At 36.5% G+C, this 14,903-nt stretch overlaps 1 protein-coding gene across 1 annotated transcript; it reads left to right on the top strand.

Annotated features, from left to right (window-relative positions):
• Positions 1-2,577: 2,577 nt before the first annotated feature.
• On the top strand, positions 2,578-12,796 carry pa2g4b (proliferation-associated 2G4, b). Its single transcript, XM_084429272.1, has 13 exons — positions 2,578-2,872; positions 3,585-3,713; positions 6,343-6,448; positions 6,548-6,617; positions 6,701-6,793; positions 7,965-8,028; positions 8,111-8,189; positions 8,276-8,354; positions 8,446-8,579; positions 10,282-10,376; positions 10,647-10,774; positions 11,501-11,554; positions 11,966-12,796. Exons 1-13 carry the CDS (start codon positions 2,785-2,787, stop codon positions 12,029-12,031), a joined length of 1,185 nt encoding a protein of 394 aa, XP_084285398.1. The 5' UTR covers positions 2,578-2,784; the 3' UTR covers positions 12,032-12,796.
• The last annotated feature ends 2,107 nt before the right edge of the window (positions 12,797-14,903 follow it).

Below are 14,903 nucleotides of genomic sequence, written 5' to 3'. Positions count from 1 at the left end.
AGGTATGTGTAAAATCTACCCCCTTTTGTCTTTTTTTTCTTATAATCTTTCTTTTTCTTATTTATTTATTTTTCGTCCGGGGATGCGGTGATGGAAGGAAGAACAGGGTAAAAAAAAAAATGTTTGCTGTGTTCTACATGATTGCTATTCATTGTGTAATCTGATGTGATATGTGAACTGAAAATTTAATTAATATATAAAAATTATCTACGAAATTTGTACATTTTAAGTCAGACATGGCAATTTAGGATTCAATATTTGATTTAGATGACACTGACATATTTTAAGATATAAGTTTCAATCAGTTAACCCTCTGGGCTTCTTCGTGCAAAAATGCACGAAAACTTTTACGTTTTTCATTTTTCATTTTTTTTTGCTTCATCGGAGGGGGATGAAACTTGGTGACTTTTGTTATATTACCTATGTGAACACAGAAAAATCAAGGAGATGATTCAGACATGTTAAAGGGTCTTAAAAAAAAAAGTCACACTTAGCTTCCTTCGTGCAAAAATGCACGACCATAGGAAATGAATGGGAAATAAGAAAAAATAGGAAAACTCAGAGAAACTTTTGGTGGTACAAACTACAAATCAGCCACTGTGCAGAAAAAAAAGTGCACAGCAATGAAGGGGTGACACTCTAAAACATCAAGAGTGCAAATATGACCCCCCCCCCCCCCCACACACACACACACACACACACACACACACACACACAACAATTTTTGCTCCAAACTATATAAAATCTATATAATCATAAGTCCAAAACTGTAGCAAGGAGAGTCAAAAGGTAGGTATCGTTTGAAAGAACTCTTTTTCAATTTTTTTAAAATATAAATTAGATTACATTTGGACATTGTCCTGCCGAGAAACTGCTGATAAAAGACAAAATATATATATAATTTTTATTATGATTTTGTATATCTTTCTTATTTGTCATGGAATAACTCAGGAAGGAAATAAGGTAGGAGGAAAATTCTTTTTTAGTGAAGTCCCCCTACATGTTAGCTGCATCTGGATAAAAAAAATATATATATTTATTTATTGGATAAAGGAATCAAAAGTTACAGCATTTGGAACAGAGATAGCCTTTTTGTACAGTCTTTGACGCCCCCTCATGGGCAATTGTTTCTCCATGAAGAATATCTTGTCATAAAAGCAATAGATTGTTAATTTTGGGCTCATTTTAATTGTAATAATATGCTGTAAAAAATGAAGTGCCATTTTCAAGGATATGTGAATGTTTCATGAGCTGTATGATGATTTTGACACATTGCAGTACATTATTTTATAGATTATGAAAAAAAGAAATTCTATTTATCAGCAAATAACTCAGCAATATTTAAGAGTTTTTCAAAGTGGATACATTCACTGTAAAGTTCAGACTCTAAGCTTTCAAATGACATCAACTTTGTGTTAATCAAGGCAAAAATTTTGAAAAATATGGTAATGAATATTTTCGCAGCTAGGTGGCGCCTGCTGGCGGTACACTCGGTTTTAGAGGGATTACTCAGCACTTGTTAGGAGTTAATAAATGTGATTAGATGCATTAAAAAGCTGAGATCCTAAGCTTTAAAATGATATATAATTTTTTGTTGTTCCATTCAGTGGTTGCTTAGTAATTAGATTTTTTTTTTTCTGAATGAAAATTTTTTTTTTAAATAAATAAATAAAAAAGCAGCCAGGACTTTACACACATTTATATATTTTTAAAGCCACTAGATGGCGCTCTTCTCACTTGAAAATTTTTTTTTTTAGGCCTGCACTCTATTTTGATGTGAAATGTTGCATTTATTGAAAAAAAAAATATATATATATATATATTCATTCTAATGGCAAAAATAGCTCATAAAAATTATATAATTAATGCAAAGTATCATAAAAATCTTTAAAAATTAAAAAATTAAAAAAAAAAAAAAAAAAATTATTGAACAAAAATATATTGGTTTTCCTGGGGGAAAAAAAGTTACATTTTAAGGCTTCGTACGTTTTTGCACGAAAGGAAGCCAAGTGTAACACATTAATGAAGAAGCCCAGAGGGTTAAAACAGCTCAAACATGCATTTTAGTCTGGGACTAGGGTTAAGCCTTGTCTGTGAAACCAGGGTCTAAAGTCCAAACTATTGTCATAAAATAAACTTGTGCATGTTATTCTGAGGATTGAGACTACACAAAATCTGATGGAGGCAATCAAAATATTATAATTCATTTGTATTTCAGTTGTTCACAAAATTACAGCTTGACTGAAAAGTCGCACAATAAAACTATTGTTTACAAGTGATGTTTACCTTGGTTTTCATTATTTTCTTCACACATTGGCTAAATTCTATGAAAGCACATTTCCTCCACATAAGAAAACAAATCATGATTTTGTCAAATCATATTTATGACATAAATGTCGAAAATATTATTTACAATCTATAACTATGACAAAGAAAGTCCAAATTACAACTTTTATCTCGTAATTATGATTTAGTCTTTCACAATTTTGACTTGTCATGTCTATAGTATAGTATGGTATAGTAAAATGCCGAACTAGAAAAGATATGAGATATAAGGCCTACTATTAATATTTCCTCGAGCTCCCGCAGAGGTCACTCTATCAGTGTGTGCGCATGTTTGTGACTTTTATTTTGAAGAGCAGTTCAGTAAGCGGCCATCTTGCGCGTTTCCACGGCTGCTGGTGGCGCAGGCTGTGAGATCTGAAGCGTGCTGTGCTCCATCATCCTACAAGCGAAGCGAGGGAAAAAGTTACGAGCTCCTCTTGAATCCCAACACTGACAAGCATGTCAGGAGACGACGAACAGCAAGAGCAGACCGTTGCTGATGACTTGGTGGTCACCAAGTACAAGATGGGGGCCGACATAGCAAACCGTAAGGATGATTCTGGAGCTTTATGCGCGATTAAGGGTTGAGTTTGACCGAGCGGGGGTTCAGCTCAGCGCTCGGCCATGTGTCTGCGAGCTGTAGTGAGATTGCCATCGATGCCAGTCATTTCTGTTTATTTGACTTGGCGTAACTTGCAATCGTATCGACAAGCATCAGCACCCTATGTTTTGTGAACTTAACTGCGTTATTTTATCTTATTAAATATTCGGCTAGCGGGTTAGCCAGTTAGCTTTAGTTGTAACGTAGGGACATAAAGTGATTGGCCATAAAGTTTATTTCTGTCATTTTTACTCACTCTCAAGTTGCTCTAAATATGCATGACTATGAACCCGAAAAGGAAATGTTTGACAGAATGTAAGTGATTGACAGCCTGAGTCACCATTCACTTGCATTGCATAGAATGAGAGTAAGTGGCGACTGACCCTGTGATTCTGCTTATCTCCTGCAGAGTTTTACAGTCGTCTGTGTGCATATTTAGACCGTTGTGTCATAGTGTCCAGTATTGTCTTCAAGTAAATTTAATGCCAGGTGCTGAGAAAGCTTCAGCAAATGTCAGTCTTCAATTTGTTTGTCACGAAGTGCTTACAGATTTAATGTGTATTGATCTCCTTCAGACCTGACCATAGTGCTTTAGGTAGGGTTTTCAAATCCATTGGGAGGGAAACTTTGTTGTTTCATGTGAAATCTTTCCCCTCAGAGGCTTTGAAGACTGTCATCGAGGCAGCCAAGCCTGGTTTGTCTGTCCTCAGTCTGTGTGAGAAAGGAGACGCTTTCATCACTGCGGAAACAGGCAAGGTCTTCAAGAAGGAAAAAGAAATAAAGAAAGGTAAGAATGTTTCTGAAAACTCAGTGTTTTTCCATTACATTTTATTCATTAAAATCTAGAATGTGGTGACTTTTTAATTATTTTAAATTTAAAATTTTTTTTTATTTAAAGCTACATTCCGTAACTTTTTTTTAGGTTAAAAATGATCCAAAATAAAATTGAGCAAGTACATAACCAGCCAGTGTTCAAAACGATCTGCTTGCCTTAGCTCGATTCTAAACGGTAGGCTTATAATAATGTTTTTAATTCCAGTGGTACTGGTGGATTTCCGCGGGAAATTCGATCATGTCTTTGCGTTATTACGTCACATCTGTAGACATAAAGAAGGTGTCTCGGCTAGTAGGCTATCTTGCGTGTGAGGATGTTGGAGGTGGAGATTTATAGGCTTTTTCTCACTGCACTTGATATAATTAAACTTATCCAATTTGATGGCAGATCCAGAAAGGTTCAAACGACAATCACCAGTGACAACTGGAGATTCAGTAAAATGCAAAAGACTTCGGACTTCAGAGAGGCTACAGAAAAAAAGAGACTGCAACCGGGCCCATGCGAAAACAAGGATAATATCGGAAGGGCATTAAAGGGATAGTTCACCCAAAAATGAAAATTCTGTCATCATTTACTCACCCTCAAGTTGGTTCAAACCTGTAAGAATTTCTTTTTTCTGCTGAACACAAAAGAAGATATTTTGAAAAATGTCTGTAACCAGACATTTGATGGACCCCATTGACTTCCATAGTATTTTTTTTTTCCTACTATGGAAGTCAATGGGGTCCATCAACTGTTTGGTGAACTATCCCTTTAAATGTAGTCACGCAATGCTGATGTTGTTAACTAGGGATGGGCATTCGATTAAATTTTCCTAGTCGATCGTCGGGAGAATTAACGATCGACTATCGATTAATCATTAATATTTTTATATTGAAATTCATTATTTGTTTAACTTTTTATAAATTAAAAATGCAATGAAAATACAAAAATACAGTTTGTTTGTCCTCGATGAGATCTTTATTACAAGAAGATCAACTTGTGGCAGTGAAACTGGACGTTCGGTAGACTTGAAGATATGCCCTGCGGTGCTCTAAAACAGCGGAACCTGCAGCTGCGAGCAGGTGTCGTGCCGAATTTCGACTCCTGCCGAATTATTACCCCCCTAGTATTGGTAGGTTTAGGATTAGTTGTGGGGGAGGGGTTAGGATTAGGGGTGGGGTTAGGATTAGGCAATCAGGTACTGACTTCAACGAGGGGGGTAATAATTTGGCAGGGGGTCGAAATTCGGCACAACACCGGCGTTCTTAAACAGAGACCCATGGCCACTTCATCCGTTTTCTGTCATCGGATAGCTATCCGATCGTGAAAAGACCAAATGTAAATGCCCTCCGAAACGCATTCGAGACGGATTTAAATCCGATCGCTCAAACCACTTCAGGAGGAGATCTGATACGCATTCCAGACGAAACTGGACAAGTGTAAATGCATCTGGTTGTTGAAACCACATGTAAATTTGACTTATCCCAAAAATGCTAAGAAATAAACGTGTGAGAGCTTGTTATAGGCTATATGTCATGTTATAGACAGATATGACGACGCTACTTCAACACGCATCACCACAGATGAGCATCTATTCATCAAGCCAACGTGCAAACTATCGCAAATCAAAGCGAAAGTCATTCATCAACACACAATCATCTTCATTAAAAGTAAAGAACCGAAATGATCTTACCAGGGTAGCTGTTGCCGCAATATCTTGTTGCGGTCTTTGATTTAGACATTTTCGCTGATGATCAATAAAATGCAGCTCATATCAGTTGCTTTCGGTGACGTGCAACAATTTAAATATGCATATAGCGCGGGAATTCATGATCGGATTTATATCCGTTTTGCAAAAACACATTTATGTGACCAGGTGTAAATGGAATCGTTTTGATAATTCAGATAGTTATCCGATCTGAGAAAACGCATGAAGTTCCCATAGAACTTCTGCACCAGTCTACTGATTTCTGTTGAGAAAGATAAGCATGTTGACATGATCTGGGATCAGACGCGACCGCAACCTGGTAACAGCCAGTCCAGCCGCCGAAAACACCCGCTCTGAGGGGACTGACGTTGCCGGGATGCACAGGTACCTCCGCGCTAAAATTAATTCCATTGCTTCAAGACTCACACTCTACGCAACCTGCATTAGTTTAATCGATAACAAATAAACGTGATCGACGAAATTCTTAACGATCAACTATCGATCGTCGATTAATCATGCCCATCCCTATTGTTAACATTAACAATTTGAGACCAAAGTATAATTTGCACGGTTTGACGTGATATGATAAGTGATCGTGTCATACTTCCAAAAAAGTGACAACATCCACACCGGCGCGGTGACTGACAGCCGAACATTCTCTTCAAAACATTGGATTCATCCGAGGCACAACCCACGTAAAGTTGATAATTCTGCAAATAACTGCAATTGCAGATTTCAAACAGAGATGGCAACAAAGAGGAAAAACTACGGACTGCAGCTTTATTTAAAAAATGTAGAAAAATTATTTCTTATTGTGTGTGTGTGTGTGTGTGTGTGTATATATATATGTATGTATATATATACAAATGTGGTATTCTTCTTGTGTGACAGGGATTGCCTTTCCCACCTGTGTGTCTGTGAACAACTGTGTGTGCCACTTCTCACCAATAAAGAGTGATCCAGACTATACGCTTAAAGACGGTGACTTGGTTAAAATGTGGGTATTATTTCTGCTTTATGTATATATGAATGTGTATATATATATCCATCTGGTTATCAGAACATTTCCTCATTACTGCATTCTCTTTTTACACAGTGACCTTGGAGTGCATGTGGATGGCTTCATCTCCAACGTTGCCCACAGCTTTGTCGTTGGCGCAACCAAGGTATGTCTCTCTTCCTTGTGGATGCCACATTCTGTTTCATTCTGTTTAAACGTGCACTAACGTTTAATTTGCTGTTCTTCTAGGACAATCCTGTGACAGGACGGAAAGCGGATGTGATCAAAGCTGCCTACTTGTGTGCAGAAGCTGCTCTTCGGCTGGTTAAGCCTGGGAATCAGGTTAGATCAGAATCAGTCTGGTGCTGTAAACAACTGCTTATAACATCCTCATGAATAATAGTGAATAATGATTTCATCTTTTTTTTGAGTCACAATAAATTCTCTATTATAAAATGGATAATTTTGTGGAAGCTAACTAATAACCTTAGTCTACATGTAAGGACAATATCTTGGGAGAATGGTACTTAATAAAATAATGTTTAATCAGTGTTATTTTAGTATTATTTTTAATTATATTTTAGCTTTTTTTTAAATATATATTTTCAGTTTTCATTTAAATTTCACTTAAAAGGTTAGTTCCTCCAAAATGTTTAGCTCATCTTGTTCATCTTCGCAACACAAAAGATGTTTTGAATGAAATCTGAGAGATTTCTTTCCCTCCAGTTAGTCTATTCACCTAACGCTCCGATGCTTCTAAATGTTCATAAAGATATTTAAAAGAAATCCATATGAATCAAGCGGTTTAATCCAAGTCTTCTGAAGAGTCGCTTTCTATGATGAACAGATTGAATTTATTCTTTTATTCACATATAAACATTGATCAGTGAATGTAATTAAGTCTATATCATATAATTGATTGTGTCTCTTCAAAAGACTTGGACTTGGATTTCATCGCTTTATGAACGTTTTTAAGCGTATAGAATAGACTTTCAGTGTCTTCGTTTGTGTTCCAAAATTAAACGAAAGTCTAATGGCTTTGGAACGGCATGAGATTGAGTAAATGGTAACAGAATTTTTCTCATTGCTTTTCCAACTTGAGCACTACATACAGTCACAAAGAATTGTTCTCTACACAGAATCTGAACCAGTGTCACAGACCATAATAATGCCAGCATCACTTGGCCAATAAGTAGGCTAGGCTATCGTTTTATTTGTAGCGCAGCAATCCGTAATCGCAGTAAGATTTGTAGCCTACTTAATTGTCACATTTAATGTGTTAGTTAATTTTAGTGAACAATTAACAAACTTTTAGCTTTCATATTCTGTCAATCTTAGCACGAAATACTAGCAATAAATGTAATTTTGGTTGTTTCAGCTTATTAAACAGCTTAAAATTAAACCAAGGCAACATTTTCAAATTTTAATTTGTTCAAGGTTTTTTTGGCTAATAGTTATATTTTATTTCAATTACCGAAAATGATTTTTAATATTCTGTTTTTCTGTCTCTCAGAACACTCAGGTCACAGAGGCCTGGAACAAGATTGCCCAGTCATTCAAATGCATGGCCATAGAGGGTGAGCTGAACATTACCTGAACTCACTCACTGTTAAAGCATCATGGCGTGGTTTTTAAAACTCATTCTGTCTCTCTACACAGGCATGCTGTCTCATCAGTTAAAGCAGCATGTCATTGATGGAGAGAAGACTATCATTCAAAACCCCACCGACCAGCAAAGGTCAGGACGATGAAGCGTTAGATTGTTTTGGAAAATGACTGAGTGTTCCTCTATGCTAAATGCTGTCTGTCCTTGTCTGCTCTAAGGAAGGACCATGAGAAGGCAGAATTTGAAGTGCATGAGGTGTACGCTGTGGACGTGCTCATTAGCACTGGAGAGGGAAAGGTGAAGACTCTTCTTAGCGTCACTGTTCCCTCGATGTCTACCATTAACATGCCATAGATAGCTGATAACCTCGCTGTCTTTCTCCCTGCAGGCTAGAGACTCCGGGCAGAGGACCACCGTTTACAAGCGAGACCCCAGTAAGCAGTATGGCCTAAAGATGAAGACCTCCAGGGTGTTCTTCAGTGAGGTGGAGCGGCGATTTGATGCCATGCCATTTACTCTGAGGTAATTTATTTTCAGTTCAAGTCACGGTTGAATATCTTTAGTTTTTGAAGGACAACCACTTAAAAATGAAATGAATAAATCCTTTATTAAAGAGGTAAATCACAGAGGTAAACCTGGCTAGAAAAGCGAAATTGTTTTTTAAATCGTTGCTACTTAACTAAAGGAAATAGGGAAGTATGATCTGTAATTTTCACAACAGCCCTGGAGCTGTCAAAAGTCCATTGAATTACTTGATTTGTTTCTCTGTAATTCAGTAATGCAAATGTAAAAGAGCAAAAAGATGTATCACTTTCAAACTGAATGTAAGGGTTTCTTTATTTCATGTTTAAATGTTACTTGAGTGTAAAATTAAGTCAACTTTTTTCCTTTTGCCAAATGATCAATTGTTCAATTTAGTTAAAAATTTTTCAGTTTTTTCATTTATAAAATGACACAGAATTAAGTATATGTACTGTTCAAAACTTTAGGGTTGGTACGATTTAAAAAATATATATATATATATTATGCTGACCCAAGCTGAATATATTTGGTCAAAAATACAGTAAAAATAGTTAATATTCTTGTGGAAACTGATCCCACTGTTTCGATACTTTTTAGGTACCGATCGAATTGCCTCGACACTATCGAGTATTGAAAAATGACATGTTGTTCGGTACCAGATTTCGATACCTAAGGGGTTAACTCGTCAACGTCAGTGCTCAAACAAATACATATGAAATGCATAACGACACACATAAAGTCTCTCACGCACATACATGTGTAGAGTTTGCGTAACTCTACACACACGAGAAGCGCGGAACTCTCCGCGCACATATTCATATGAGACGCGCGCACGCACAAACTCTCCACGCGCATACGAGACGCGAGCACACACACAAAACCGCGAACACACACACACAAACTCTCCGCGCACATATTCATGAGACGCGAGCACACACACATAATACCTTAAAGATGTGGAAAAGTCGATCAAAAGTGTGGCTACATTTCTCCAGGCTCGATGCCAACAGCGCGCGATGCAGTATTTGCGGTAAAATAATTGCTGCAAAGACCGGTACCACGGCAAATATGATGAAGGCCTTGACAGTGCACGGCCACGGAGTAAACATAATAGAAGAAAGTTGCTGTTCTTTTGACATTTTTATCCATCAAAGAATCATGAAAAAAATGTATCATAGTTTCCAAAATATTAAGCAGCAAACTGTGTTTATTTTTCTGAAGGATCATGTGACACTGAAGTAATGATTTAGAAAATTCAGCTTTGACATCACAGGAATAAAGTACATTTTGAAATATATTCAAATAAGATTTTAAATTGTAATACTATTTCACAATATTACAAGTTTTACTTGTAAATTCAGCTTTGGTGAACATGAGCTCTTTATAAAACGTTTTTTTGTTCCTTTGTGCTTTTTTGGTTCCTTTGTGCACTGGCTAAGGAGCATGAGTCAAACTGAAAAAATAAAACCAACATTTTCTGAGGTAATGTGTTATGTAATCTTGTTAAAATGGATTTCATAAAATTGGTATCGAAAAAAGTATCGTTAGGAACCGGTATCGAAACTGAGGTATCGAAAATGGCACCGGATCGAAAGATTTTGAACAATACCCAGCCCTAAGACCAGGTCAACATATGCAAGACAAACTATTCACCTCTGTTGTTCATCACATTTCATTTAGTCTCTCTCCTGTGTGCTATCAGGGCATTTGAGGATGAGAGTAAAGCTCGGCTGGGTGTGGTTGAGTGTGCCAAGCATGAGCTGCTTCAGCCCTTCAGTGTCCTGCATGAGAAGGAAGGTGAGACACAAGTACCTCAGTCTTAAAATTTCACTTCTGTATCTAAAATGTTCAACCAAGCATGAAGATAATACGGTTAAACTTTTACAACAAATCACTAAATGCAGATGAAAAATAATTTCCTGTCACGTCGGTGCTCAGAAGCGCATCCAGCACATTTTTCCGCTTGACCCGGTCAAAGACGGTTACTATTTTAGAAGTTTGGTGCCATCCGCAAAGTTTCAAGAGTCACTTTGTCAAACCTTCTCTCTCTTCTTCTTCTCTTTCAAGGTGAACATGTTGCGCAGTTTAAATTCACAGTGATGCTAATGGCAAACGGCCCTCTGCGTATCACCAATGGGCCTTTTGAACCGGAGCTTTACAAGTCTGAGTTTGAAGTACAAGACCCTGAGCTCAAGGTAAGAGACTTAAACTCAGGGAACTAGTGTGTTTAACCCCAAGGGGCTGCTAAGGAGTCTATGAAAAATGTAAGTAAAAAAAAAAGAAAAATCAAAATATATAAACAAATTATTTACAGAATTTGACATTATTTTCATTCTGATTTCCATGGGGTGGTTGGAAATCATGATCATTTTATTGACAGAACAAATTTTTCAGTTAACTGTTTAAACTATACAAAGTATAAGTATGACAAATTGTCTAATTATGAAAATAATTGTCAATAGTATCAAGAAAATATTTAATTTAGCTTTTAATTTTTATTGTTAAAAATGAATAAAAAACGAATTGACAGTCTCTGGAGGGGTGCAACAGATTATAGTTGATCCGTGATCCAGACAGGCCAGACCCCATGGTTCGTGATTCGCTGATTAATTCCAAAAGTTAACCATCATAGTTAAAGTTTATCATTTGCACGTGTTTTTTCTTGCCAGTTTACATATTCAAGCGCTTTTAAACCATTCCAGCACAAGAAGAGGCGTAAGAGAACTCATTCGGTACTCCCGCGCTGTTATCTGTGCGCACACTGATAGTGCGCAAACGCAGCACTTATTCCTCTTTCATTTACCATTTTAGTCAAGTGGTCCCTTGAAAGGAACATGGGACACAAATTTGGGGGTCCTTGGCAACAAAAAGTTTGAAAATCTGGTCTATACAATGAGACGTTTTTTTGTTTTTTTCCGCAGGCGTTGTTGCAAAGCTCAGCCAGCCGCAAGGCACAGAAGAAGAAGAAAAAGAAGGTTGGTTGTGTCGACAGCTGCTTACACAATTTGTAATGGCACTTTGTTGTGAATATGAAACAATCAGAGACTGACAATTCATCTCACTATGAATGGGAGGAAGTGCACTGCGCAATATGGTGAAATACACCCTGCTTTCTAAATAAAAGAGCCTCTCACCAATTGGTAAAGTCATGGCGCCACTGCAGCTGCCGGTAGAAGCTCCGGGTGCTATAGAATTTCAATAAATATGAAATCTAATCGTAAGCTTGGTGAACAGCTTTGGAGAATATGATTTTTCAACATTCAAAGAGCTGTACTTGCGTGACTGGAAAAAGCTGCCCGAGAGGCATTTCAAAGATGTCCGCCAAGTGAAATGACTTGCCTTAAAAAATAATTTACTTACATTTACATAATTATTTTTGTCCCCAGGCATCCAAAAATGTGGAGAGTGCTACAGGACAACCAGTGGAGGCTGAGAGCGAAGCTGCTGCATAGACTCCCACTGCCAACAAGCTGACTGACAGAGCCTCTGCACAGCCCAAAGAACAGAACCGTTAAAGCTTATTATGACCTGCCCCACTGAGAGGCCTTCCGGCCAAGCCTTCTATCTTTTTGAATACCTCCTCATTAGATATATAAGACTGCTACAGGGTTTGTGCAGTTTACTTGCAATTGGTTGTCTTTAAACAAGACCGCTCTTAGAGAGGAGTGTACGGATGAGCAGGCAGACACTGTCCAACCGTGTTTACATGAGGCGAGTGCTGGGGTTCTTTTGACCCTCTCTGTCATTGTACAAGCCATCATGAACAATAAAAGTGTAATGGTGGCACTGTTTAAGCAGCATTGCTGTGAAGTGCCATTCATGTCCATGCAAATGAGATCCCTGTTTGAAATCTGTTAAAGATTGAGTTTTTTTTTTTTTATTATTATTGGTTTTGGGGAAATGATGATAGTTTGTATTGATGACCTGTAACGAGTCTTTGGAGCGGTAACTGCCTCACCACAACTTAAATATAGCAAACAACTACAATAGAAGCACTGTTTATCAATTTGGTAAGCTTTGAAGCATTCATTTTCTAGTATTTCACAAATTACAAAATTGCTTTTCCAGAATCTGTTTCAGTGTAGATCTTCCCTTCAGCTTATTGGTCTGACTTCTGAAACCATTGTTTTTTTTGTTTTAGTTTTTTTTGACTAAACTGACTGACCAAATTATCCTGCCATTTTATAAGCGTACATCTAATAAATTTAATTAGCCAATTTATGGATCAGAGCCTGGTTTGTTTCAATTTAAGCACTCAAATATGAATTAATATTTTTATTTTTGTTACTCTTGTGGATAACCGTACGTTCTTCTAAGCAACTGTGATGCATGAATCCATCAGAATGCAGTCATGTGATAAGCAGTGGCCCCAAAGGGAAAAGTTTGAATGTCAGAAGATACAAAATGTCAAACCAAGTGGCTGGCATCTGCAAAACCAATGACATTATAAACATTTTTTTTAGATAGAATGTATCTGAGCCATTCTTGCAATAACTTGACCAACTGGTCCCAATGTGTCCTTGTAGAGAATCCATAAGTAAGTTCATATTAACTATGGACATGGTCTACTAAATCTGACAACTAGAAGTGTCCACATTTTTTATTTTAAAATCTAGTGAAATGGTTTGCTTAAACAGTTTTTTCTTAAAATTAGTGCCTGCTATTTGTTGTGATATTTTAAAGTTTCATACATTAAGAGTGGCTCAAGTGCTTAAATACTTGTGCTTATTGTTCATTAACAGAGAAAGACTTTATTGAATGTGTTGGAGGAAAGTGGTTGTAGGTCTACAGTTTTATATAAATTACTATTATTATATTAGTCAAATCTGCATTGTACTGGAGCATTTTATTTTTCTGCTAATTTACTGTATTTGTTTTTACTCAAACTACGTCTGAAACTCCTCTGTTATCTCTAGCTTTTTAAAGTTGGATGATGAAATGCTGTGGCAAAATCGTCAAGTTGGTAATTTAGACAATTGAAAATATGGTTGTTTTTTCATAAATAGAAAACGATTAAGAATATGTCCATGAGAGGATCAAATTACTCTGAATCATCACAATGTTCAATATAGATAGATATATATTAGGGGTGTAACAATATCCTCATGTCACGATTCGATACATATCAAGATACTGAACTCATGATACGATGATATTGCGATACTCCAAAGGTTAAAAAAATTAACCTAAAATTATTAGTAAATAAATAGGCTTGGACTTGGTGCTGGTAACCCAATGCACAGGACAATAGTGATACCAGAATAAAAAATATTAATGATTCTGAAGCTGAAAATACATTATTATTATGTCACTGACTAGATATATTTAAAATAATCTAGGCCACTTTTTATTGGTAGCCTAACATAAGACATTTGGCATTATCAGGAGCCATTGCATTATACATTATATTCAACATTATATATGTAGTATTGACACTAAAACTCTTAAAACATATAAATTATATTTATAATGTATAATTATATACATTTTCATTTTGGTTGAACTATACACAATACAGAATCAATGTGACACGATATATTGTTACAACACTTCTAATATATATTTATATTTATTATTATTATATACAACACCCCTTTTATATATTAGGGGTGTCAACAATTGAAGTGGATCAAAAAGTGAATCAAATTTGTCCAAAGACAAGAACGGGTATTGTTCAAAATGAATGTGCAGTGCGTGCAGAACTATTAGGCACGTTGATTTTCTGAGCATATTTTTTTTCCACGCAGATTTTACCAATTCCAAACCACATTAATCTTAATAACTACTATTCATTTTGTATTTAATCATTTATAACTAAGTGATATATAATTGTTCATGAAGCCTTATATTCAGGTGTGCATCATCATTAGACACGTTTTCTTTTACAGATCAAATAAGCCAAAAAAGAGAATTAACTCAGACTGAAAAGTAAAAAAATATTAAAAGCCCATGAGAAGGATGCAATACTAGAAATTGCAGTTAAGGGATGACCATTGAACAGTGAAATGCTCACTGGGTCACACAAAAGTGGAGAAGATAAGACACGTGTTAAACCATCAGGAACCCTTTAGGCTCCAGCGCCATTATTTTCCAGAACTGCAACCTACCTGGAGTCTCCAGAAGGTGTCAGGATCTCAGAAACTCAGGTTAGGTGAAGAATCCTAAAAAAACGACCCCCACTTAATAAGAATCACAAGCTGAAGTGTAGTAAATAACATGAAGACTGTTTTTTTATAGGCATTATAGACAGATTGAGAGTGACTCTTGAAGGACCAGCACCACATCTTCTCGTACCACATGCACTGTTTGAAGAATTCCTCTTTC

This window comes from Rutilus rutilus (genome assembly GCF_951802725.1).
Source record: "Rutilus rutilus genome assembly, chromosome: 13".
NCBI classification, from domain to species: Eukaryota; Metazoa; Chordata; class Actinopteri; order Cypriniformes; family Leuciscidae; genus Rutilus; species Rutilus rutilus.
The sequence above is the reverse complement of the archived record's forward strand: the minus strand, read 5'-3'. Positions and strand labels throughout refer to the sequence as shown.